Source organism: Ovis canadensis, chromosome 17 (assembly GCF_042477335.2).
Source record: "Ovis canadensis isolate MfBH-ARS-UI-01 breed Bighorn chromosome 17, ARS-UI_OviCan_v2, whole genome shotgun sequence".
In the NCBI taxonomy this organism is placed as follows: domain Eukaryota; kingdom Metazoa; phylum Chordata; class Mammalia; order Artiodactyla; family Bovidae; genus Ovis; species Ovis canadensis.
The window spans coordinates 71,906,985-71,931,428 of record NC_091261.1 but is presented as its reverse complement, the minus strand read 5'-3'; the positions used below and the strand labels follow the sequence as shown (position 1 = coordinate 71,931,428).

General features: G+C 47.5%; 1 protein-coding gene and 1 pseudogene across 1 annotated transcript; both read left to right on the top strand.

Moving 5' to 3' along the window:
• The first annotated feature begins 2,470 nt into the window (after positions 1–2,470).
• Positions 2,471–8,922, top strand: LOC138422723 (2'-5'-oligoadenylate synthase 1-like; annotated as a pseudogene).
• Positions 8,923–13,356: 4,434 nt separating this feature from the next.
• On the top strand, positions 13,357–23,729 carry LOC138422294 (2'-5'-oligoadenylate synthase 2-like). The gene is made up of 5 exons (XM_069557019.1): positions 13,357–13,425; positions 14,716–15,037; positions 16,743–16,933; positions 18,423–18,661; positions 19,711–23,729. Exons 1-5 carry the CDS (start codon positions 13,357–13,359, stop codon positions 19,877–19,879), a joined length of 990 nt encoding a protein of 329 aa, XP_069413120.1. The 3' UTR covers positions 19,880–23,729.
• Positions 23,730–24,444: the final 715 nt, after the last annotated feature.

Sequence of the window (24,444 nt, the reverse complement as noted above, 5' to 3'; positions counted from 1 at the left end):
CCCAGTCATTCGAAGAAGACCTAGACCATATCGCTGAAGGCAGACCCCCTGGCTGAAATCCTATGTAATCTGTCTCATAAAACACATGAGAATGAGCCATCTATGATTTCCTGCGCCTGTTTCTTTAAAGGAGACAAGAACATAAAAGCCACTTGCAAAGGCATAAGGGCCTAATTCTGGATTTTTCCAATTATGCCCTCAGCTCTTTCACAATTGTCTCACTCGTACTTAACTCCATGCGATGTTTTAGGGAACTTGGCTTTATTACATCTTGCCGAAGAATTCAGTGCTGGTTTTCTAAGGACAGATCTCTTTTGCGTTAGGGGCATCACTGACTCAATGGATAGGAGTTTGAGCAAACTCCAGGAGATAGCGGAGGACAGGGAAGCCTGGCGTGCTGCAGTCCCTGGGGTTGCAAAGAGTCAGATATGACTTAGCGACTGAACAACAGCAAGGATTTGTTTACATATACTTTGTCAAAAGTATATATTTCATTAATATGTATGATTGCCCAAAAGTCATTTGGGAGCAAACAGAATCTCTGATAAACATATATTCCAAATGGCTGTATAGAGTGTCACATAGATGGATACCCATCCCCTTTATGGTTCCAAATATCTTAGGCATGTCAATATGTTACACAGAAGAAGTGGGGAGTGTCAATTAATTGATGAACTGGTTAAGACAAGGGTGATTCGGAAAGGTAGCTAATTGTCACTTACAGACCACTTCACCCAACAGCCAAATACACATGTCTCTCAAGCTCACATGGGACATTCACCAAGAAAGACCACTGTTGGGCCCACAGGATGCACCTTAACAGATTCAAAAGAATAGACAGCATAAAGTATAGAATTAAACAAGAAATGAGGAAAAGAAAAATACTTGGAGAATTCCAGCATCTTTGGAGATTAACTAACACATGGGTCCAAAAGTCTAAGAGACGTGGAAAAATTATTTTGCACTCAAGGAAAAGAAAAAAAAAAAAAACAAAATCTCGAGATGCAATGGAAGCAGCACTTAGAGGAAAACTTTTAGCACTGAATGCATATATTAGAAGAGGAGAAACATCTAAACTCAGAGAGAGATGAGCTGGTGGAGCAAGAGGTGGAAACATTCTGGGGTGATTTCATAATTGGTGGAGATAAGACATGATTTTGGTAAAGTCATAAAATGTACAACATAGAGTGAACCATAGAGTAAACTTTGAGCTTTGTTTAATAATAACATGTCAATATCAGTTCATCTTACCACTCCAAAGTCAAGAATAGGGGAAATGATGGGGACATAAGTGAACTCTGTTCAGTTCAGTTCGGTCACTCAGTCGTGTCCGACTCTTTGCAATCCCATGAACCACAGCACACCAGGCCTCCCTGTCCATCACCAACTCCTGGAGTTTACCCAAACTCATGTCCATTGAGTTGGTAATGCCACCCAACCATCTCATCCTCTGTCGTCCCCTTCTCCTCCTGCCTTCAATCTTTCCCAACATCAGGGTCTGTTCAAATGAGTCAGCTCTTTGCATCAGGTGGCCAAAATATTGGAGTTTCAGCTTCAAGTGAACTCTGTACTTATACTCAATTTTTCTGTAAACCTGAAGCTTCTTTAGGAAATAAAGTCTATTAATCAAAAGGGGGAGGAAGTACAGGACAATGTCATTTAGAAAAAAGAGACACATGATTGTCCGTTAAGCTGGGGCGAGGGGGGATATATATGTATATCTGAAAAGATCTACACCAGACTGCTTATAGATGTAGTTCTTGAGGTTTGGGATCCTAGATGGTGTTTACACTCTCTTATTTTCCTGGCATTTTTCTTTTTGAAATATGCAGGTAGTGCTGTAAAGATCACAGGAGACTATAAAACAGTTTGGTAAAAAAAAAAAAAAAAAGTTTGATAGGCAACCAAAAAAGACAGAGGAAATCTCCCAAAATGTTTTTACCTATAATTTCTCTTGAGTGAGGTACTAACCTGGGTTTAAAAAGCAACATTTTCAGAATAGTCTCAAGAAAGGCCTAATGCTCTAGGGCAGGGGTCCCAACCAGGCCACACAACGGGAAGCAATTGGCTGGCGAGCAAGCAAAGCTTTATTGGGGCTCCCCATCACTCACATTGCTGCCTGAACCCCCTGCAAGAATTCATATATCTTCTTCCAAGAAACCAGTCCCTGGTGCCAAAAAGGTTGGGGACCACTGTCTAGGGGGCTGGTTAAAAACAAAAAGTCTCAGAAAACAAGAGACAAAGGTCAGGATCAAAGAGACGCTTAATTTCTTCAATGCAAAGAACAAGGATATGGCTCCTCCCTTCTAAAGAGATGATAGCCCAGATTCTGGCAAGGCTCCACCTTTCCAAGGAAATGAAACTCATGGCAGCCTAGTCCCAGGCAGCAGAAAAGACAGCAGCTAACAGGTTTCGGCTATTAGTTCTGCCTCCCTCCAGTGGCTCTCCTGCCCCTTCCTGCTTGAGCATCATGAAGAAACTCAGAAAAACCCAAGCCAACAAACTGGACATGTTCATCAAAGACCACCTCCTGCCACACAAGGAGTTTCGAAGGGAGGTCAATGAAGCCATTGACATCATCTGTACTTTCCTGAAGGAGACGTGCTTCCCAGAGGCCGCCCACCCTGTTCGGGTGTCCAAAGTTGTGAAGGTGAGTCTAGAACTGCCTGGCTGGGGAGAAGCAGGGCTGGTGAGCAAGCATTTCCACAGAGACAGACAGAGAGCAAGAGGTTGAGGTCTCTAGGGCTGGTGGTTTCTGATTTATCCATGCCAAAACTATAACCACACTTGTGAAAATAGCTTCTGGGGAGAGGGCATCCAACTGTAAGTTTTAAACAAATGCCCTGGGAAGTGTATAAACCACCTAGATCACGAATCTAGGCAATCTGAATCCTGGCAGTATCTACAGTCCACTAATCTTTGACCAGGCTGGGATCTCACCATTTCTGCAGAGTCATGAGCTGGTTAAGAGTATAGGTTTTGAAAGCAGATAGCACCTGCTGGCTGTGAGGTCTTGGGCAAGTCACTTAACCTCTCTGTGCCTCAGTTTCCTTATCCAGAATTTTCAGCAGATCAAGTAAAGTCAGCCATGGGCCAGTTTATAGTATTAATCACATAAGGTCATAAATTACAAGACGTAAAGAACACAGACTTTAGAAAAAGACAACCAGGGTGTGAACTGCATCTCTGTCACCTACTAGCTGTGCGACTTGACTGATACATGATCTCTCAGCATCTGTTTCGCCATCCGGAAGATGACAACAGATAATAACAGTAGCTAGATCCCAGAGTTCTTGTGAGCATTCTAGGAGTTACCGCTGCTGATGCCTTCAGAGCAGTGGCTAGCACTCAAAATGTTAGTGATTGTTCTCAGCATTTTATTTAGGGAGGCTCTTCTCAAATGATAAATGTCAGCTCTCATTCTCATCACCTGTTTTAGGGCGGCTCCTCAGGCAAAGACACGACCCTCAAGGACCTCTCAGATGCTGACCTCATCGTCTTCCTCACCAATCTCACAAGTTTTCAGGAGAACTTTAAGCACTGAGTAAGATTCATCAAGGAAATTAGGAGACAGTTGGAAGCCTGTCAAAGAAAGAAAATGTTTGAAGTGGAGTTTGAGGTCCAGAAGCGGCAAAAGAGGAAGTCACGTGCTCTCAGCTTCGTGCTCAGGTCCCCTTGGTTCTGCCAGGGGGTCAAGTTTGATGTCCTGCCCTCCTTTGATGCCCTGGCTAAGCACTCCCAGTCACAAGGTATTTCAGTCTTTATCCTAGGTCAGGGATTCTTTCTTTCTTTCTTTTTCATGATTTTGAGCAGAAATCTCCCTCAGTTCAAGAGCCTTTTAAAACATCCCATCAACATGGGGAGGAGATCTTAGTATCTCTCTCAGAGCAAGATAATTAGGGTCATACTCAGCCGCCATGACAATATTAAACAGCAAATTGGTACAAATTCCGGGTAAGATGTTTCTTATAGCCAGGCTTACTAGTTCTACTTATGCCAAAGTGTGTGAATCTTACCTTACTAAAATTGAGGAAGTTACACATGAAACAGATCACCAACAAGGATTTACTGAGTAGCACAGGGAACTATTGGAAAAGGACATGGCAACCCACTCCAGTATTCTTGCCCGGAAAATCCCATGGATGGAGTTGCCTGGTAGGCTAGTCCATGGGGTCACAGAGAGTCGAACAAAACTGAGTGACTTCACTTTCAAAAGGGAACTGTGTTCAGTATCTTATAGTATATCTTATCTATTTATAACTGAATCACATTGCTGGACACCTGAAACCAATACAATATTGTAAATAAATTAACTTCAATAAAATATTAATAGATAAGTGAAAGTTTTATTCGCTCAGCTGTGTCCAACTCTTTGTGACCCCATGGACTGTAGCCCACCAGGCTCCTCTGTCCTTGGGATTCTCCAGGCAAGGATACTAGACTGGATTGCCGTTCCCTTCTCCAGGGGATCTTCCTCACCCAGGGATCGAACCTGGGTCTCCTGCATTGCAGGCAGATTCTTTACCATCTGAGCCACCAGGGAAGCCCAAGAATAGATAAATCCCATCCCCCAAAATGAAGCAGCATAGATCTGATGTAAGCTCAGAATGTTAATTTCATCTATTTTTCAAAGCATGAAGAACCTCAGCAAACTTATGCTGAGCATTAGCGTCTATAGACAATCTGCAGGATCACTGGGACCGGGAGCAATACATCTCTGAGGCTCAGTTTCCACTGTGCACCTTGGAGGCACAAGGCTTATTCCATGGCCTAAATGAGACAGACAGGGAACCTCTCTCCTGGAGCCTGACCATGTGAACACCAGGAATGAGATGATAACTCGCTCCGACAAAACCTGAATATGGGGATCCGAAAGAGAGAGGTGGGCGTCAGAGGACTTTCACAGACAGGGCGACAAGGGAGGTGACCTCTGACCTGAAGCATGTGGGATGAGAAGAGGCCAAGCACTCAAAGATCTGGGGGTTGCAGAGGAGGAAACAGCAGGTGCAAAGACAGGAATGGACTTGGCATATTGGAAGAAATGAAGTAACCAGGAGAGTCAGTGGCAAAGGGATTGAGGCAGGAGGGAAGACGAAGGAGGAGACAGGTCTCACCATCCATGTGGGCCACTGTGAGGACTTGGGATTTTATCCAGAGGTCCTGGGAAGCAAGAAGTGGAAGGATCCGGTTTTAAAGGCAATGGGCTGTGGAGGATCCAGGGAGGAGGGTGCCGCTACCTCTGCTGAGTCCAGGTGAGAGACGATGGGTGACGGCGGTAGAGGCGGGAGAAGGGAGGACCGGGGATGGACGTCAGGCCTCCTGGCTCTGGACTGCTGACCTCCCACTGCCCCCCACGGCCAGTGAGCTTGTTGTCTAGAGAAGAGAAGAGCTGATGCCTTAAAGTTCTGTATGCCGCCTCCATAGGTCAGGTGACTGAAGATTACAAACCTGACCTTCAAATCTACGTCCAGCTCATCCAAGAGTGCGAGAAACTAAGCAGAGAGAGCGAGTTCTCCCCCTGCTTCACAGAGCTGCAGCGAGCCTTCCTGAAGGAGCGTCTTCCCATGCTGAAGAGCCTCATCTGCCTGGTGAAGCACTGGTACCAACTGGTATGGCCGGTCCCATCTGGGCAGAGAGCCGAGGAGGAGGAGGAGGCGAAGGGAGAGAGTGAGGCCGGGAGAGGAGGGAGGGGTGGTGTGGAGGGAGGGAAGAAGCAGGGAGAGGTGTGGGGAGGAGAAGAAAGAGGAGAGGAAGGAGGAGGGGAGGAATCAGAAAGGATGCGGGAGGCAGGAGGGAGACGGACAGAGATGAATGGAGAGGAGGGAAGGGCGTGGAGGAGGGGAGAGGGCAGGAACAAGAAGGAAAGGATGAAAGGAAGAAGGTGGAGGTGTAGAGGTTGTAGGGAGGGGGGAAAGGTTAGGGAGAAAAAAAGGTAGGGCCTGGGACGGCTGCCAGCGGACATCTCATTCTTCCTAGTCTTCCCATATCACGAAACGAGAGCTCCATCCTTCCGGCTACACTGGGCAGAACCATGGGTCTTTATCTTTTTCACACACGTACCCACACACACACACACCCATCCAACCAGTCTGCAAGTGGCTTGGTCCTGTATCTAAAATAAACCCATTATCATCAATTGCTACCATCTCGGTCACTTCCACTGACCCCCATACCCTCCCCACCACCGTAATCTCGGGAGGCTCACAGGATCTGCCCTCAAGCTCCCTGAACCCCTCTCTCTGCCCTCTCACCCCCACTCCCAGGCTGTCTCTCCTCTTCATTAGTTCTCCAAGGAGGAAACTCTCCTCCAGCCTCAGGGCCTTTGCATGAGCTTATTAGTTTGGTTATTGTCTATCTCCCCACTAAAAATGGCCACAAAGGAAGGGATTTGTATATTTTATTTATATATATTGTATAAATATACAATATAATATTGTATGTCTTATTCACTGCTGTTGCCGCAGAACCTAGAATAGTGCCTGGCACATGATAGGTGCTCACTGGGTAATTATTCAATAAATTAATGAGTGCTAACCCCCTACTCGCCTCCTCCCAACCCACACTCTTTTGATCACTTCCTGACTGTCTGAATTTGGGCAAATGAAGTAACCTCCTGTGCTTCCTGTTTTGTCACTTGTGAAGAGTAACACGGCCCAGCAACACTAAATCATCGGCCATGACACCGCGCGGACGGTTTGTTGGGTAATTTGCACATTTTAACATCAATTCCTCAAAGCCGGCGTCACTCTGTCTTTCCACTTACGTTTGTCATTTTCAGTTCCTCTCATCAAAGTCTTATACACGGCAGGGTCTTTCACCTCGATGGTTACATTTATTCCTAGTTTTAAAAATTCTTTTTGATACAATTATAAATAGGATTGTTTTAAGTCTGTTATTCACATATAGAAGTACAACAGAGTTCCATGTATTGTTTTTGTATCCTACGATATTTCTGCATTCAGTCTTTGATTGTCTTAAGTTTTTTGGTGGTGTCTTTTTGGGTTTTCTGTGTATAATATCATGTCATCTGCAAATAGCAATAGTATAACGTCCTCCTTTTTACTCTGGATGTATTTTGTTTCTTTTTGCTGCCTGCTTGCTATGGACGGACTTCTAATACTACATTGGATAAATGTGGGGAGAGAGGGCATATATGTCTTGTTCCCGATCTTAAAGTAAAAGCTTTGAGCCTTCACCACCGAGTGTGATATTAGCTGTGCACTGGTCATATAAGGCTTATATTGAGTTATGTTCTCTCCATACCCACGTTGGAAAGAGTCTGTATCACATATGGCTGTTGAATTTTCTCAAATGTTTTTTCTGTGTCTGGGCAAATGGTCATATGCTTTTTATCCTTTATTTTCTTAATACAACTGTATCAATTGATTGACCTGTGATACTGAAGCATCCTTGCATCCCTGGAATATATCTAACTTGATCATAGCGTATGACCTTATAATATATTGGAGAATTTACTTTGCTAGTATTTTGTGGAGGATTTTCCCATCTATGATCATCAGGCCTATTGTTTTCTTTCTTGTGCTTTATTTGTCTGGTTTTGCTATAAAAAGAGTTTGAAATCATCTCTTGATCCTCACGTTTCTGGAATAGTTTGAGAAGCATTGGCATTATCTCATTAAGCCTTCATACAAAAGCTGAAAAATTCATGTTTCTAATTTTTTTCCTCTTCTCAGTGTAAGAAGAGACATGGGGAAAAACTACACTCACAGTATGCCCTGGAGTTGCTGACTATCTATGCCTGGAGCAGGAAGGCTCAACAACAAAATTCAGGACAGCTGAAGGATTTCGGACTGTTTTGGAGTTAGTCCTGAAGCATTAGGACCTCTGCATCTACTGGAAAAAGTATTATGACTTTGAAAACCATGTTATTAGACAATACCTGAGGAGACAACTTGAAAAACCCAGGTACTCTATCCTCACATGGCTTAGATCCCCATATAAATGAAGCTCTGATTACAGCTGTGGAACCCTGGAAATTTAGGAAGAGAAAGGGTTCCACATTTATTGATCATCAGCTATTGTCAAACATGCTGAGTGCTCTACTCTTACCATGCAATTTAAATAATAACCTGCAACCCTGTGAGGCTGGCACTGTGCTAACCATTCCACAGATTAACTGAGGTTTGGTGAAAGAAGAGCTTGCTCAAACCTTTACAGAAAATGAGTGAAATAACTGAAATTTTACTGACATAACAATAGCTGCAGCAATGATAAAAATTGCTTCCAGGAAGTAAGAGCTTGCTGTAAGACAAAAACACTGATAGAATCAAGGAATCTTGGTTATTAAACCTGGCATGTATAGACCCCTTCTTATGTTTCAGTTACTGTTGGGAGCTTGTCAAGTGCTTCTCTAGATCCTCATACAACATCCTTTGAGGTAGGGATTTTCAAATCTGCCCATTTCACACATGAGGATACTGAGGACTAGAGATTCAGGTGACCTGTCCAAAGAGACAAGACTACTAAAGAGCAGAGGTGAGATTGAAACCAGGTCTCCCAAGGCCCAAATGCAAGCCTCCTTCACCTCGTGTTCAGTGCCCACTGTAGGGCAGGGCACCCAGGTCACAAGCCAGGGAGAGGTGTCCATGGGGCCCTCCAGCTGCCCCCGGAAACAGTCTACCAAGGCTGGTATTTTGCCTTCCTGGGAGCTCTGAACAACCCAGACACAGCCCATGTACTCACCTGTCCTCTCTGACTGTTGTTTCCAGGCCTGTGATTCTGGACCAGGTTGACCCAACTGGAAATGTGGCTGGTGGAGAGCCACAGAGGTGGCAGCTGCTGGCACAGGAGGTTACAGTCTGGCTCAAGTATTCATGCTGTGAGAACTTGAATGGGAGGCCAGTGAGGACCTGGAAGGTGCCGGTGAGAACTCCTGATTTCTTCATGTGACCTGATACTGACGGCATGTTGAGATAACAACTTCTAGAAATGCTACTTAGTCAAATGGAACTTCATCTCGGTCTCTGTATTCTTTCACTGTGGTTACTAGAAAATGTAGAATTACACCAGTCTCTGCCCCAGAATGAGTCACTGGGTTAGACAGCAGGCTTACCAGCTTACATTGTCACCCTGCCTTGGTACCCAAACCACGTGTCATTGACAAAAGTCCATTCCAGAAAACCTCCCATAAGGACACACAAAAGATCAAGATGTTCTTACAGTTACCTGAGTCACTGGTCACCTAAGTGGCTGGAAGACAGCCTTTGGCTTCTCCATATTGCTGTTCCTCCTGTGAGGCCTCCAGCATCCCCATGAGATGGGTTTTACTCTGATTCTCATAATAATACATTGAGACATGGCCAGTCACTCAGAGTCCCCTGGTGAGTGAGAGACGAGAGTGTGAAGTTGAACCCTGGTCCTTCTTGCTGTGAAGCTCCTGCTCTTTGTCACTGCTCTCAATGTATCTTCATACACTGGATTTTTCTGTTCCCATTTGGAAGCCCATTACGGGCTTCCCTGGTGGCTCAGAGGTTAAAGCGTCTGCCTGCAATGCGGGAGACCTGGGTTTGATCCCTGGGTGAGGAAGATCCCCTGGAGAAGGAAATGGCAACCCACTCCAGTATTCTTGCCTGGAGAATCCCATGGAGGGAGGAGCCTGGAGGGCTACAGTCCACGGGGTCGCAAAGAGTTGGACCCGACTGAGCGACTTCACTTTCACTTTTCACTCTCATTTGGGGACCATGACAAGGAATCTAGCAGAGCCTCAGTGGAGGGAACATACTCGGCTGAGCATACCAGCTACTGCCCTCCGTGATCCATCTCCACGTTGACACCAAAGCCACGCTGCCTACCTGCAGCTCCCAGACAATGACCACGGGTGCCAGAGACACTCAGGCAGCCCCATTCCTGAGAGTCAGGGGAAGCTCCGACATGGGACATTGGCGAAAGGACTCTCCACGATCTTGCTAGAGTTTGTCTTGACTGCAGAGCCAACTGTCCTTCCTTCTTGCTTTCACCCAGAGTCAGATTAGATCAGGGTTGTCAGCTTGCGCAGCTTCTATAAGATCCCTGGTCATTGTCTCTCACCTGGCTGTTTCCCCAAACAATCTCCCACATTTAATCTCACACTGGCATCTGCTCCTTAGAGTGACCCAGACCCACACAAGCACCTCTGCCACCACCCTCAAGGTAGGTGTGGGCTCTTCAGCAAATGCTGGCTGTGCTGATGACCCGAGGTACCATCCTGGTCGTCCTCAGCCGTCACCTCTTCTCAGTCAACGTCACTGCCTCCGAGGTGGCTCCTAGACGAAGCCACCATCTCACCCTCTCCCCACCCCATCGCAGCCCTCATCCTGCTCCTTGCCCGGGGCTTCTGTGTTCATCCTTTCTACATTTGTGTTCTCAGATGCTTTGACATCTGGGTCCTGCTGATCCTGGAGAGACTGCCCTCCCAGGGTTGGCTGGTTCCTAGACACAGCCAGCAGCTCACCTGTTGGCCTTTCCCATGCAAACCTGTCAAGCATTTCCTCTCTGCTCCACTGCCCAGACTCAGAGCCAGTCTGAGCCACAAGCCACCCTACCCCACTCATGCTGGGACAAGGTACCAGGTGACTCAGGAAATGTGAGCATGGATAACACCTGCTGGCTACTGCTAAAACAAGAAGCTGAAAACTCGTTGCATTCTCTCAGGGAGAACAAGTCACCCGGACCATCTTGGAATGTTCTGGTGAGAGGACTTTCCAGCACAGCTGGTGTGCTGGTGCAGACAGGGCCCGCCTGACACTTGGACTACAGTCTATCCAAGATCACCCGAAGTTGGTTGCCCAGAGCTGCTGTGACAAAGTGCCACACACTGGTGGCTTAAAGCAACAAGAATGTATTCCGTCTCAGTTCTGGGGCTAGAAGCCCAAGATCAAGGCATCAGCAGGACCATGCTCCCTCTGAAGGCTCCAAGGGAGAGTGCCTCCATGCCTCGTCCAGCCTCTGATGGTTGCAAGAAATCCTTGGCGTGTGGCAGCGTCACCCCAGTCCCTGCCTCCGTTGTCGCGTGAGCCTCTCTCGTGTCTTCACAGCATCTCCCCTCCATGCTTGTCTGTCTCTGCGTCTCTCTGCTCTTCTTATAAGATCCCAGTCATACAGAATAAGGGGCCTACAGGAACGACCTCATCTCAACTCGATTCTTTTCACTGTTTGCTCACTGTCCGACTCTTTTGTGACCCCATGGACTAGCCCCCCCAGGCTCCTCTGTCCACAAGATTTCCTGGGCAAGAATACTGGAGTGGGTTGCTGTTTCCAGCTCCAGAGGATCGTCCTCACCCAAGGATCAAGCCAGCACCTCCTGCATTGGCAGGTGGATTCTTCACTACTGAACGACCAGGGGCGGCCCCTTAACTTGATTACCTCTTTGCAAAGACTCTGTTTCCAACTAAGGTCACATGAATAGAGCCTAGAGGTCGGGACTTCAATGCATTTTTTAGGAGGACGCAGTTCAGTCTGTACACACACCCTTAGGGGCCTTCCCTTCCATTAAAATGATGGTGAAGTGTAAAGTTGAACAAAGGAACGGGGGCATCTGCAAACGAGAGGTTAGTTTCTGCAAGAGAGGAGCAGGTGAGAAGGTGGAGACAGGTGAAATGGAGCAGAGCCCAGGAGACGTAGGTGGTGGCCCCCCTAGCAGATGCTGGATCAGGCCCTGAGCTCCCTTCACACACAGTGGGGGTGGGGGTGAGAGTGAGAAGGGAGGCTGGAGATGGGAGCTAATGATGAGGCCAGATGCATTGACTTCCCCTCTCCTCTCCCCCAAAGGGAAAGCACATTGATCCGCACATGTCTGGTCATACCTACAAGGTCCATCTTCGCATAAGGTAGGCAGAGTCATAGAGCAGGACGCTGACTTTGGGGAGGCGTATCGCTGTTTCCCCCTGCCCCTCCTGGAGCAAGAAGCAAACTGCCTCTGCAGACTGAGGCCTGAGCAAACAGCAAAGAGAAGAGGCTCGGGTGAGCTGTCTTGAGCTGTGGTCCACAGGGCCATGCCATCTGACATTTTCTACTGAAGAGGAGAGAACCGCACTTCTGGGCGGGTGTCAGACCCCTTTACCCATCAGAATATGGTTTCCTTCCAGAAGTGACCACAGGTGCGAGGGAATGAGCAGGTCCCACTCTCCACGACCCCATTTGATTCGAGAGCAGGGATCTGCCCCCTTCAGAATGAGCACACAGCCCCTCTGACCCCAGGACATCCCTCTCTTCAACACACTTAGAGGGAACAACATCCCGTGCCGTGAAGGGTCGAATAGTGTCCCGGAAAATTCACGCCCCCCAGATCCTCAGCGTGTGACCTTCTTTGGAAGCAGGGTCTTTGCAGGTATCATCAGTTAAGGGGTCACCCTGGATCAGCGTGGGCTCTGAATCCAAAGACTGGGTCTTATAAGAAGACACTCAGGGACGGACATAGAGAGGACGAGGTCATGTGACAACAGAGGCATGGGTAGGCGTGATGCCGCCATGAGACAAGGAAGACTGCAGGACTGCCGGAAGCTGGAAGATGCGAGGATGGATTCTCCCCGGAGTCTTGGGAGAGAGCCCGGCCCCGCCCGTGCTTTGATTTCAGGCGTTCAGTCTCCAGAACCGTGGTTTGTTACAGCAGCGCCTGGAAAGCTAGTCCACCTGGGCACAGGGTGTTTAACAGAGGCTGATAGAACCTTGACAAAAGGAATGAGTGTGATCGTCAGGAGTCAGCAATACCCACAACCAATGGGAAAATAAGGAAGGGGTATGGCAATAGGAGAAGCAGTTCACAGGAGGTGCTGGCAATCGGCAGACGAAGCCAGAACAGAAAGCGGACACGAGAGAGTGATTCAGAGCCCGGGGCATCACAACCCTGTTTGGGAGAAGGAGCCAGATCCCTCCTAGGGGGTAAGGAGGAACAAGGAGGGGAGCTTTTGTTTCAGGCGGATCTTGGGTACCACCTGGAACTCTCAGGCACGCTCTTAGGGTATGTGATGTGAGAACTCAGATGACAAAGGTACCAGCAGGAGGGCTGGAGAGCAGGAGGGAGGGGTCGGTGGAGCAGAGAAGGCATGGGAGGACGCGGGATGGGGGGTGGTGGCTGGCAGGGGCATCTCACAGCTGGCTCCTTCCACAGCCTGCGCCACTCTACATAACCCCAGGCCATCTGCTAGATAAGTTCATCAAGGACTTTCTCCAGCCCAACCAGACTTTCCAAGACCAGATCAAGAAAGCTCTTAAAATCATCTGTTCATTCCTTGAAGAAAATTGCTTTCGACAGTGAACTACAAAGATTCAAGTTATCCAGGTGAGCCCTGGCCTTTTTCTTTGTTCTTGGCGGGGAATTAAGCAGTCCCTGGACCTCGGCAAGAGTTGTGACCACCGGAAATGTGCGGGAAAGAATGCAGGAGGGAAGCTGGGGAGAGCAGCGCCTGGGATCCTGGTACTCAGCGGGGGGTGCTGAGGCACTGCTTATGTCACCCATGATAGGCCCTGGGGCGGGGCACGTTGTGTGTCTCGCAGGGTCTTTATTCCCCCACCAGATATCGAACCCACGGCATTGAGAGCACTGAGTTCTAACCGCTGGACCACCAGGGGGTTCCCATCCACGACAGACTTCCGATTCTGCGTTAACCTCCAAGGTTGACACAGAGGTGAAGGATCGCTGCTTGGCCCTCCTTGACCATCCTTGGCTTGTATTGTATCACTTGCAGTGGGAAAATTTTAGATTTTTACTATTAGTTGAGGATATCTTTTTCTCACTATGGTCTCTTTTTAAAGTGATCGGTTTCAAGTATAGTTGCTGTACAATATCATATAAGGTACAGTAAGCTATACAGTAAGTTGGGCTTCCCTGGTGGCACAGTGGTAGAGAATCCACCCGCCAGTGCAAGAGAGGCGAGAGACTCAGGTTTGATCCCTGTGTCCGGGAAGATCCCCTGGAGGAGGAGACGGCAACTACTCCAGTATTCTTGTCTGGAGAATCCCATGGATAGAGGAGCCTGCAAAGAGGGGTCGCAAAGAGTCAGACACAGCTGAGTGGGCACACACACAAGGTGTATGATACAGTGATTCACAAGTTTGTAAGATAATGTAATTTAAATGGTGGCTCAATGGTAAAGAATCCACCTGCAACCCAGGAGATATATGTTCGATCCCTGGGTTGGGAAGATCTCCTGGAGGAGAAGACGACAACCCACTCCAATACTCTTGCCTGGAGAATTCCATAGACAGAGGAGCCTGGCGGGCTACAGTCCATGGGGTCGCAAAGAGGCAGACAGGACTGAGCGACTGAGCACCCTCCATTTACAGTTATTATAAGATAGTGGCTTTACTCCCCGTGGTGTACAGTATGTCACTGCAGCTTATTTCCTCCCTAATAGTTTACACCTCTTACACCCCACCTCTATCGGCCCTGCCCCCGCCCTCCCCCCACTGTAACCACTAGTCTGTTCTCTGTGTCTGTGAGTCTGTAAAGCTATGCAGTCTGTACCAGAAGTATTTAGGACGTTGACTTGAGAAGGAGGTCATTTAAAACTAACCCATCCGTTGTTTGTGGGTAAATTCACACATCAAAAAGTGTGGGACAAACCACCTTGGGAATCAGAGGATTCTATTTCTTGGGAAAATGAAACACTCTGCTTAGGACTCAGCCCTAACTGGAGACACAAACTTGGGGCTACCCCTGGCAACCTCATCAATTGGCCCGACGGGTGCCAGCCCACAGGGGCGAGGGGCGAGCTCTAGAAAACGCTGCATCTCAATTTGCCTTTCTTCCCTGGGGGGGGGGGGTCGACTGCGAAAGGCACGGCTCTGAAGACTGGCTCTGATGCCAGCTTCGTAGTGTTCACAGACTCGCTGAAAAGCTACACCTCCCCGAAAAACGAAAGCTGCAACATCATCAAGGAAATCCATGAGCAGCTGGAAGCCTGTCAGCAGCAGAAGGATTTTGAAGTGAAGTTTGAGATTTCAAAATGGAAGCCTCCCTGGGTGCTGAGCTTCACTCTGAAATCCAAAGTCCTCCATGAAAGTGTTGACTTTGATGTGCTGCCTGCATTTAATGCCCTGGGTGAGACTCCTGAGCTTTGAGCCTCTGGAAGAGGCTTCTGGCGTGATGGAAGAAGGAAGAAGGATTCTGGTGTGATGGAGGCAGGGGCGGGGTAGAGGGAAAGTCACGTGACTTACTGATCAGTCTTGGGTCCAGTGCCCCAACAGGTGACATAAGGACACCAGCATCTTACACCTGTGTGCAGTTTTATCCTCTTTCAAGTATCCTGATGAAGGCCAGAGAGCTTCCCTGGTGGTTCAGTGGTAAAGAATCTGCCTGCCAATGCAGGAGATGCAGGTTCGATCCCTGGGTTGGGAAGATCCCCTGGAGGAGGAAATGGCAACCCACTCCAGTACTCTTGCCTAGAGAATCCCATGGACAGAGGAGCCTGGAAGGCTGCAGTCCATGGGGCCGCAAAGAGTCGGATATGACTGAGAGACCCAACAACAGCAACAGCCAGAACCTGCATCGTATATTCCCAGGGTATCACTTGCTGCTGCTGCTGCTGCTGCTAAGTCACTTCAGTTGTGTCCAACTCTATGAGACCCATAGACAGCAGCCCACCAGGTTCCCCTTTCCCTGGGATTCTCCAGGCAAGAACACTGGGGTAGGTTGCCATTTCCTTCTCAAATGATGAAAGTGAAAAGTGAAAGCAAAGCTGCTCAGTCGTGTCTGACTTGCAGTGACCCCAGGGACTGCAGCACCAGAGTCCTCCATCCATGGGATTTTCCAGGCAAGAGTACTGGAGTGGGGTGCCATTGTCTTCTCAGATCACAGGAATTCAGTACACATTTACAGATAAAATGCCTCAAGTATTAGGGAAGGAAATTTTAAAAATAGACTCTGGGAGAAATTCTGAGGCAAAAACAGGAAATCTGGGTGTTCACTTTCAATCATAGGCAAAAAATTTCCTTTGGAAATTCCATTTGTAAGTGACAGATACACAATGGTGTATTAAAAGAAACCAAGGGTGTGTCAGGCATTTTCCAAATCAAAATCAAGAAGACTCTGGTCCTTTCCTTCTGAATGGTTCTTAGTGCCTTTAGAGAGGAAATGACAGTATATAGATTGGGGGTCAGCTAACTTTTTCAAGCCTGGGTCTCCTGCGTTGCAGGCAGGTTCCTTACCATCTGAGCCACCAGGGAAGCCCTATAAAAGATAAGAGAGCAAATATTTTCAGCTTTAAGGACTATAGTGTATCCATCACAACTACTCAACTCTGCCTTTGTAGCTTGAAAGCAGTCATAGACAATACATTAATAAGTGAGCATGACTGTGTTCCAATAAAGCTTTATTTATAAAAACAAGAAAGGGGCCAGATGTCATCTGGGGGCCAGAGTTTCCAAAGTTCAGGTTAGCACTGTCCAGAAAGCCTTTCTGCAATAACAAAAATGTCCTATGGAGAGCTTGAACTATGGCTAGTGCTACTGAGGAACTAAATTTTTCAATTTTCCTTTAATGAGTTTGAATGCAAATAGCCATCTTGGCTGATGACTACCCTGTAGGACAGTGCAGATCTAGATAACCTTTTAATAATGCCATCTATAGTCATATAAACCATATAATTTTTAATAACTCACTACTCTGGAGATATTAGGCATCAGTAGTTTACATACACTAATAGAGTTGAAGTAATTTCCCAGGATTAAATTATATTAACAGTGTTTTGAGATCTGTTACTGTCTAGAGAGACTGTAGCATAATGTAAATTTCTCGCCCATGCTAGGTGAACTGAAGTCTGGCTCCACACCCAGCCCCAGGACCTATGCTGAACTCATCTATTTGTACAAACCTTCTGATGTTTTCCTGGGGGGAGAGTTTTCTGCGTGTTTCACAAAGCTACAGTGCAATTTTGTTCATTCCCTGCCCCCAAAATTGAAGGATTTAATCCGCCTGGTAAAGCACTGGTACAAAGGGGTATGACGGCTCTTTTCCTAGAGGCACCTCATTATTACTATTTTTAATTCTCTATTTATTGTAGTTTTAAAGATGCTTCTGCTTATTTTTGGCTTTACCGGGTCTTGGTTGCGGCCTGGGCTTTTCTCTAGTTGCGGCAGGTGGGGGCTACTGTCTGGCGCGGTGCACGGGCTTCTCACCGTGGTGGCTTCTCTTGTGCTGGAGCACAAGCCCTAGGCATGCAGGCTTCAGTAGCACTTGGGGCTCAGTTGCCCCGCTGCATGTGAGGTCTTCCCAGACCGGAGATTGAATGCGAGTCCTCTGCACTGGCAGGCAGGTTCTTAGCCACCGGACCGTCCTGGTCTTTATTTTTATCAGTACTCTGTGACCACGAAACCAGCACTTACCTGGTGCTCACACTTGCCCATGCTGGGTGGGGACTGAACCACATTAAGGAATCTTCCCGCTCTTAACCTGCGTGTCTTAGTGGCGTTCGCATCCCTGACCCCATTGAGTCGGGTCACATGCAAGCCACTCATACCCCCAAAGCTGCTGCATGTGGCTTATTCTGCCTCTGCTCTGGCACCCAAAGAATTCTGGAGCCGAAGGGAGGATGAAGTCGGGATGTGCGTGCCTACAAGTCACCAGCATGGCTTACCTACTGATGAGTGCCCATAACACACACAGACGCTACTCTTGGAAGGCAGGTTGGAATGACAGGCGGCACCAGCGGCTGCATTTTCTATACTGGTTTACCTCCCTTCACTTCCATCAGCTCATGGGGGCACTTTCTGAGCCCCACACAATAGCTGCTCTTTCGGGAGATGTTCCCTTTCTGTGTCCAGATTCCCGAAGCTGGAAAAGACTGAATCTGTGTCTAAATCGAGCCCCAGGGAGCTCAGAGGACTCAGGGCTCCCGGGTGACCTTGGGCAAGTCACTTCACTTCACCGTGGTGACCTCTGCCTGCTGGGTAGGGACGTTGGAGGATCAGGAATGAATGATGGAGGTGGAATGTCTGGCCACATAATTAGCATAGACTGGGGCTTTTGGAAGTGGTGAAAGTGTTAGTGGCTAAGTTGTGTCCGACTCTGCGGCCCCACATCTGTAGCCCGCCAGGCTCCTCTGTCCATGGCATTCCCCAGGCAAGAATACTGGAGTGGGTTGCCATGCCCTCCTAGAGAGGATCTTTCCAACCCAGAGATGGAACTCGGGTCTCCCTCATTGCAGGCAGATTCTCTACCGTCCGAGCCACCAAAATCCAGGACAAGACTGTGTTATAACTCTGGGAAGGCACATACAGGCAGAGTTCAGCAAAGAAGCCTGCGCAGCTGCCTTTGAGCTGCAGAGCGGCCCTTCTCAGGCCCCAGCAGACCGGTCCCCCCCAGGGCTGAGTCTCGTGACTCGGTTGTTCTGCTGTGGCCGCAGCATCCTTCGGTGCACCTTCTTGCTACGCGCGTGTCACCTCCCTGCTTTAACCGCTATCGTCTGATGTTTCCATTCTTCCCTCAGTGTGAAAGCAAGTTGAAGCAAAAGGAGTCTCTGCCCCCTAAGTACGCCTTGGAGCTGCTCACCATCTACGCCTGGGAGAAGGGGAGTGGGGCACAGGATTTTGACACGGCTGAAGGTTTCCGGACGGTCCTGGAGTTGGTCATACAATATCAGCATCTCTGTGTCTTCTGGACGGTCAACTACAGTTTTGATGATGAGATTCTGAGGAACTTCCTCCTGACCCAGATCCAGAGAATCAGGTGCCCCAAACTGCTCTGTTTCTTAACCTTATTCCCTCCAACACTGTTTTGGTGACCAGAATTCACCTCCCAGGGGCCCTGATCATTATTCCTCATATGAAACTGAGAAGGGAACTGTGCTGACCATCAGAACCTCCCACAGTCTCCAGGGAGGCAGGGGAAATGTCATCCAGGAGGAACAGAGAGGGAAGGACCAGGGTACCAGGTCCTGAGTTGCTTTCATCTTTCTAGGTCAGAAGGAAAAGCAGGGATCCGTTAGCAGGTCTAAAAGGTGTGGGAGTTGGAAGAGTGTCCCTGAGAAATAGTGCTGTTATTCACTGCTGAAGGATCCTGCAGGTTATTTTTTAGATCGGGTTCCCATCTCCATCCTACAAAACGGTTATCCTCAAGAATAGGAAGGAATCTTCGTGCATCCACTCAGCGCCAGCAGCAGGGAACCAAAACAAGGGAAGCAAGAGAAAAGAAAGGAACATTGAGAAAGAATGGAGGAAGGAGGGGGAGAAAAAGAGAGAGAAAGATACCGTGGCTTGCCAGCCATGGTGTGACCAGCTTTACAGTGTGGGCCTGGTCACTCAGTCACGTCCGACTCTTCGCAGCCCCATGGACTCTAGCCCACCAGGCTCCTCTGTCCATGAGGCTTCTCAGGCAAGAATACTGGAGTAGGTTGCCATTTCCTTCTCCAGGGGATCTTCCCAACCCAAGGATCAAACTTGCATCTCCTGTGTTGGCAGACAGGTTCTTTCTTTAATCACTGAGCCCCCTGGGAAATAGAGTTGATTACATGATAAATCATATTTCAGTTGCACCAGGATGGGGAGATGTTTATATCATGCCTTCATGTGCGTAATAACAAATAGCTTTCTAAACTTTTCTGACAAATATGATTTAATTCTAGGAAATCCTTTCGAACTGTTTCAGTACATTGGAATGACTGATATCTAAGCTAGAAAGACACATCGTTTTATCATGGAAAAGAGAATAGGCCCCTAATTCTGAGGCCACCATTTCTGAAAAACCATGTCTCTAAACACTCCTAACCTCTCGTTTAGGCCTGTGATCTTGGACCCAGCCGATCCTACTGGCGACGTGGGTGGAGGGGACCGTTGGTGTTGGCATCTTCTAGCGAAAGACACGACTGAATGGTTGTCTTCTCTCTGCTTCAAAGATAAGTCGGGATGTCCCATACAACCGTGGAAAGTGCCCAGGAAAGTCATCTAAAGAAGTGTCGTCTGGAGATTACCCCGGGATGGGCTTCCATCCAAGAGCTTCCTCTGCTCTAGGAACTTGAGATTCACTCAGCCGCACATTACAGATAGCCCAACACAGGCGCTTAAACGATTGGCTTTTTTTGGTCCCATTTGATGAAATCCTAAGGCGGGCAATACAGGACTCACTCAACAGCTCCATCAGGCTTTCCCCGGGAGCAGATTGTCTCCACCGTGACTGTTGGTATTCGGGCCTGGATAGTTCTTCATGGTGTAAGCAGTGTAAGATGTTGAGTAGCAGCCCCTGGTTCCCTACCCAGGAGATGCGGGCGCACCACCCCCGAGGGCAATAGTCAAAAACATCCCCAGGGATTTCCCTGTTAAGAGTCTGCCTTGCAGTGCAGGGCACATGGGTTCAGTCCCTGGTCAGGGAATTAAGATCCCACGTGCTACAAGACACCTAGACTCACACACTCTGGAACCCATGCAACACAACCGGAAAGCCCATGTGCCACGATGAGAAAGACCCATCACAGCCAAATAAGTAAATCAATTCTTTTAAAAAAAATGTCTTCAGAGAGGGCCGAGTGTCACCCGGGGCACACTCATCCCTGGCTCCTTCTGGCTCCGCCCTCTTGAGTTGTCTAGCTGAGTCTTCCTGGCACTGAGAGTAGCTGTTGCACCTCTGCGTGGGGGGTTCACCATCAGGCTGGAGGGACAGAAAAGTGGAGAACACCTACCCACAGGGTGTCTTATTTGAAGCCACATCTAGCAAAGTCTTATGTTTCATTACCCAGAACCGTTGCAATGCGTTGCTTGCAGCTTAAAAGTGACTCCAAAAAGAGGGGTGGTGAAGACAGGCATGGGTGGGATTGGGTCAGTCAACCGAGAATGCCTGTATCTGTGTTCTCAGATGCTTTGACATCTGGGCCCTGCTGATCCTGGAGAGACTGCCCACCCACCCCCCGCCCCGATTTGGCTGTTTCCTAGACACAGCCAGCAGCTCACCTGTTTGCCTTTCCCATGCAAACCTGTTGAGCATTTCCTCTTTGCTCCACTGCCCAGACTCAGAGCCAGTCTGAGCCACAACCCACCCTGCCCCACTCATGCTGGGACCAGGTACCAGGTGACTCAGGAAACCCCTTCCTCTCCACAGCCCTCTTACTTTATTCATACTTGCCGTCCCAAGACTGCTTTCCCTGCCTCGCCTGCCTTTCCCAGAGAAATGACCATCAGGGTCTTGGCCTTGTTTTCCTCTAAGTCGGTCTGCCTCATGGAAGACCCTGGGTATTCCCGTGTGGCCTGGACACAGGATGACAGGCTGTGTCTCCTGTTTCTAGGGACCTGGGAGGACCATACTTGGTCATTGATTTAAGCATAAAAGTGAGAAATATTTTTGTTTTTTAAAAAAGAGGAAGAATCCCAAAGTGTCTCGAAAATTTGGGACCTTTTCTTTTCTGTCTCCATTTCCATGTCTATGTTGAGTCTTTCTGAAAATGGGATTTTACCCCAGATGGGGTTTTGTTACCACTGTGTTATCTTTAGCACAGGTATCTCTTCATGCAGAGAGGACACCTTGGAATCACATGTAATTACCATGTGAGTGGCCCACTTGTATTGTTTTCTGAGGGTGCTTCAGAATTATACATAAAGCCACAGTCACTAGCAGATTAATTGAACTGGGAAATAGCTTCTCAGCTGAAGAGCCACATGGATCATATGGCAGAACTATTGGTAATTCTTGAGGAACTCTCCTACTGTTTCCATAGTGGTGGCACCAAAGTGCATTCTCAGCAAGAGTGGTCCAGGCCCTCCACATGCTCACCAACATGAGTGTCCTTTAACACATGTAACAGCTATGCTAACAGGTAAAAGTGATGTTATGATTTTGATTTCCATTTCCCAGATGATTCATAATATTGAGTATGGGAATTCCCTGGGGGTCCAGTGGTTAGGACTAGGTGCTCTCACTGTTGGGGTCAGAGGTCAGTCCCTGGTTGGGCAACCAAGATCAGGCAAGCTACACAGTGTGGCCAAAGAATAACGATGCGCATCTTTTCATATAGCTGCTGGCCATTTGTAAAGCTTCTTTAGAGAACTAAAAATTCAATCTTTAGCCCATTGTATAATTAGGATATTCGTCCTTTAGCCATTGAGTTGTCCAAGGCCCTCATTATTTTGCTAATTTACCCCTTGTCAGATTCGTGGTTTCCAGTCATTTTCTCCCTTTCCATTACCTTTTCTCCCTTTCATTTCATACTTTTTTTTTCATTTTTAATTATAGTTCATTTGCATTGCATGTTGCTTTGAATGCACAGCTAAGTGATTCAGCTATACATGTATCTATTCTTTTCCATCAGTTACCTTTTCACTTCATTGGGTTTTTTTTTTCATTGGCTGGGCAGAAGCTTTTTAGTTGGATTAGTTCCCCGTTGTCTATTTTTGCTTTATTGTCAGTGCTTTGCTTACACAGTCAACTACTCTTTGGCAAACTTGTCAAGAATATACAATGAAGAAAGGACAGTCTCTTCAATAAATCAAGCTGGGAACATTGGATATCCACATGCAAAAGGATAAAATCACACCTTTTCCTCCAGCATGCACAAGTATCAACTCAGGATAGATAAAACTTGAAACTGTAAAACTCCTCGAAGAAAACAGAGAGGAAACTTCATGACATGGATTTGGCAATGACTTTATGAACGTCATATCAAAACAGAGAAACAGGTGTGAGTTGGGGATCCCGCACCAGTTCTTTTTTTTTTTTTTAACTTTTTGTTTTTACTTTATAATACTGTATTGGTTTGCCATACATTGACATGAATCCACCACGGGTGTACATGCGATCCCAAACATGAACCCCCCTCCCACCTCCCTCCCCACAACATCCCTCCGGGTCATCCCCGTGCACAAGCCCCAAGCATGCTGTATCCTGCATCAGACATAGACTGGTGATTTGATTCTTACATGATATTAAACATGTTTCAATGCCATTCTCCCAAATCATCCCACCCTCTCCCTCTCCCTCCGAGTCCAAAAGTCCGCTCTACACATCTGTGTCTTTTTTGCTGTCTTGCATACAGGGTCATCATTGCCATCTTTCTAAATTCCATATATATGTGTTAGTATGCTGTATTGGCCGCACCAGTTCTTCTAGTGGATGCCAAGTATTCCAGCAGCACTTGCTGAAGGGACCATCCTTCCCACTTTTCTGCAGAACCACCTCAGACAGATGTGCGGAGTCCTCTGTGTGTGAGCCTGTGTTGGTCCATTGGTCAGTTTTTGTGTCCTTGAGTTAATACTACCTTGACTAATTATGATATCCTGATATTCTCAGTGTCTTGTGGAAAACTCTATTCTATCCAAACTAATGTCTTCTGTTGACTCTGTCTATTTCTATGTAATATTATAATCAGTTGGTGAATTTTCACCCAAAAGATAGGGAGGCATTTGATTAGAATTCCATAAATTAGTTCAGGGAAAATGACATCCATGTAATACTGAGAATTCCAGTCCACAAACTTGGAACTTCTTTCCATTAATTGTCTTCTTTAATTACTCTGTAACTACATTGTATAGTTTTTCCCTGCATTGCTAGTGCATATATTTTGTATTGCTAGTACATACATTTTACACATATTATTCCTAGATATCCATATTTATATTAGTGTACTTAGCAAGTTTTCCTTAGTTTCATTTGTAATGTTGGTTTCATGAAGACCTCAATGTTTTCCGTGAGTATGTGGATTATAGTATGATGAGTGAGCTTTACAGTTCTCTGAAGTTTGTGGTTTTATTGTATGTTGCTGTAAATCTATATTCCTGTATGACCACAAGAAACAATAAAGCATTTCCTTCCTAAACTTTTTTGGATAAGTGTTTGTCCGCTGAACTCTGATGATTTGGTCAAAGCTGGCAGAAGCAGGTGACGCAAAGCTCAAGGGTGGTGCACTTCAGAACTGCTGGTTCAACCACAAATTCATGAGACTCAGCAACAGAGAAGAGAGCGTGTAAGGGATGATGGACATGCTCGCATGAAATCTGAAAGAGCCAAGTCATAAATGCCTCATTGTCCAGAGCTGAGTCCCCCCCATTCTGGGCCACTTCCTGCCGAGGAAACAAAACTGGGGAGAACTGAGACTAAGGCGGGAGAGGGGAGGGTGGAGTGCTCTGAGCCTCCCTGGAGGCTCAGCGTCTTGTCGGGTCCCCAGCCCCACCAGGGGTGCGGTCTGCTGTGCTACCTGCCTTTGGGGCTCCCCGCTCCACGGGAGCTGTCCTGTCTCAGGGCTTCTTCCTCTCTCTGTTCATGTTTTTGAGCACAAGGCTCCCACAGTTCGAGAGCCTTACCAAAATGAGGTGTCTCTAACAAGTGGAGCAGAGATCATTGTATCTCTCCTGGGGCCGTCGTGCCTAAACCAAGCAGGCAAGAGGAAATGGTAAATTAGCAGAATTTGAGGACAAGACATTCTTCATGGAACCCCCACCAGCCTTACCCGCTAGATTGAATGGCAAAGTGTGTGAACTTAATTTTTCTAACAATGGGGCAGCAGAGGTCTGTCCTCTGCAGCTGGGGACCTG

Coding starts and splice junctions, on each gene's coding strand:
- LOC138422294 (XM_069557019.1), top strand. CDS start 13,357: ATGTGCGGGAAAGAATGCAGGAGGGAAGCTGGGGAGAGCAGCGCCTGG. Junction 13,426..14,715: donor ATCCTGGTACTCAGCGGGGG/GTGCTGAGGCAC, acceptor GGCGAGCTCTAG/AAAACGCTGCATCTCAATTT. Junction 18,662..19,710: donor ACCCAGATCCAGAGAATCAG/GTGCCCCAAACT, acceptor CCTCTCGTTTAG/GCCTGTGATCTTGGACCCAG.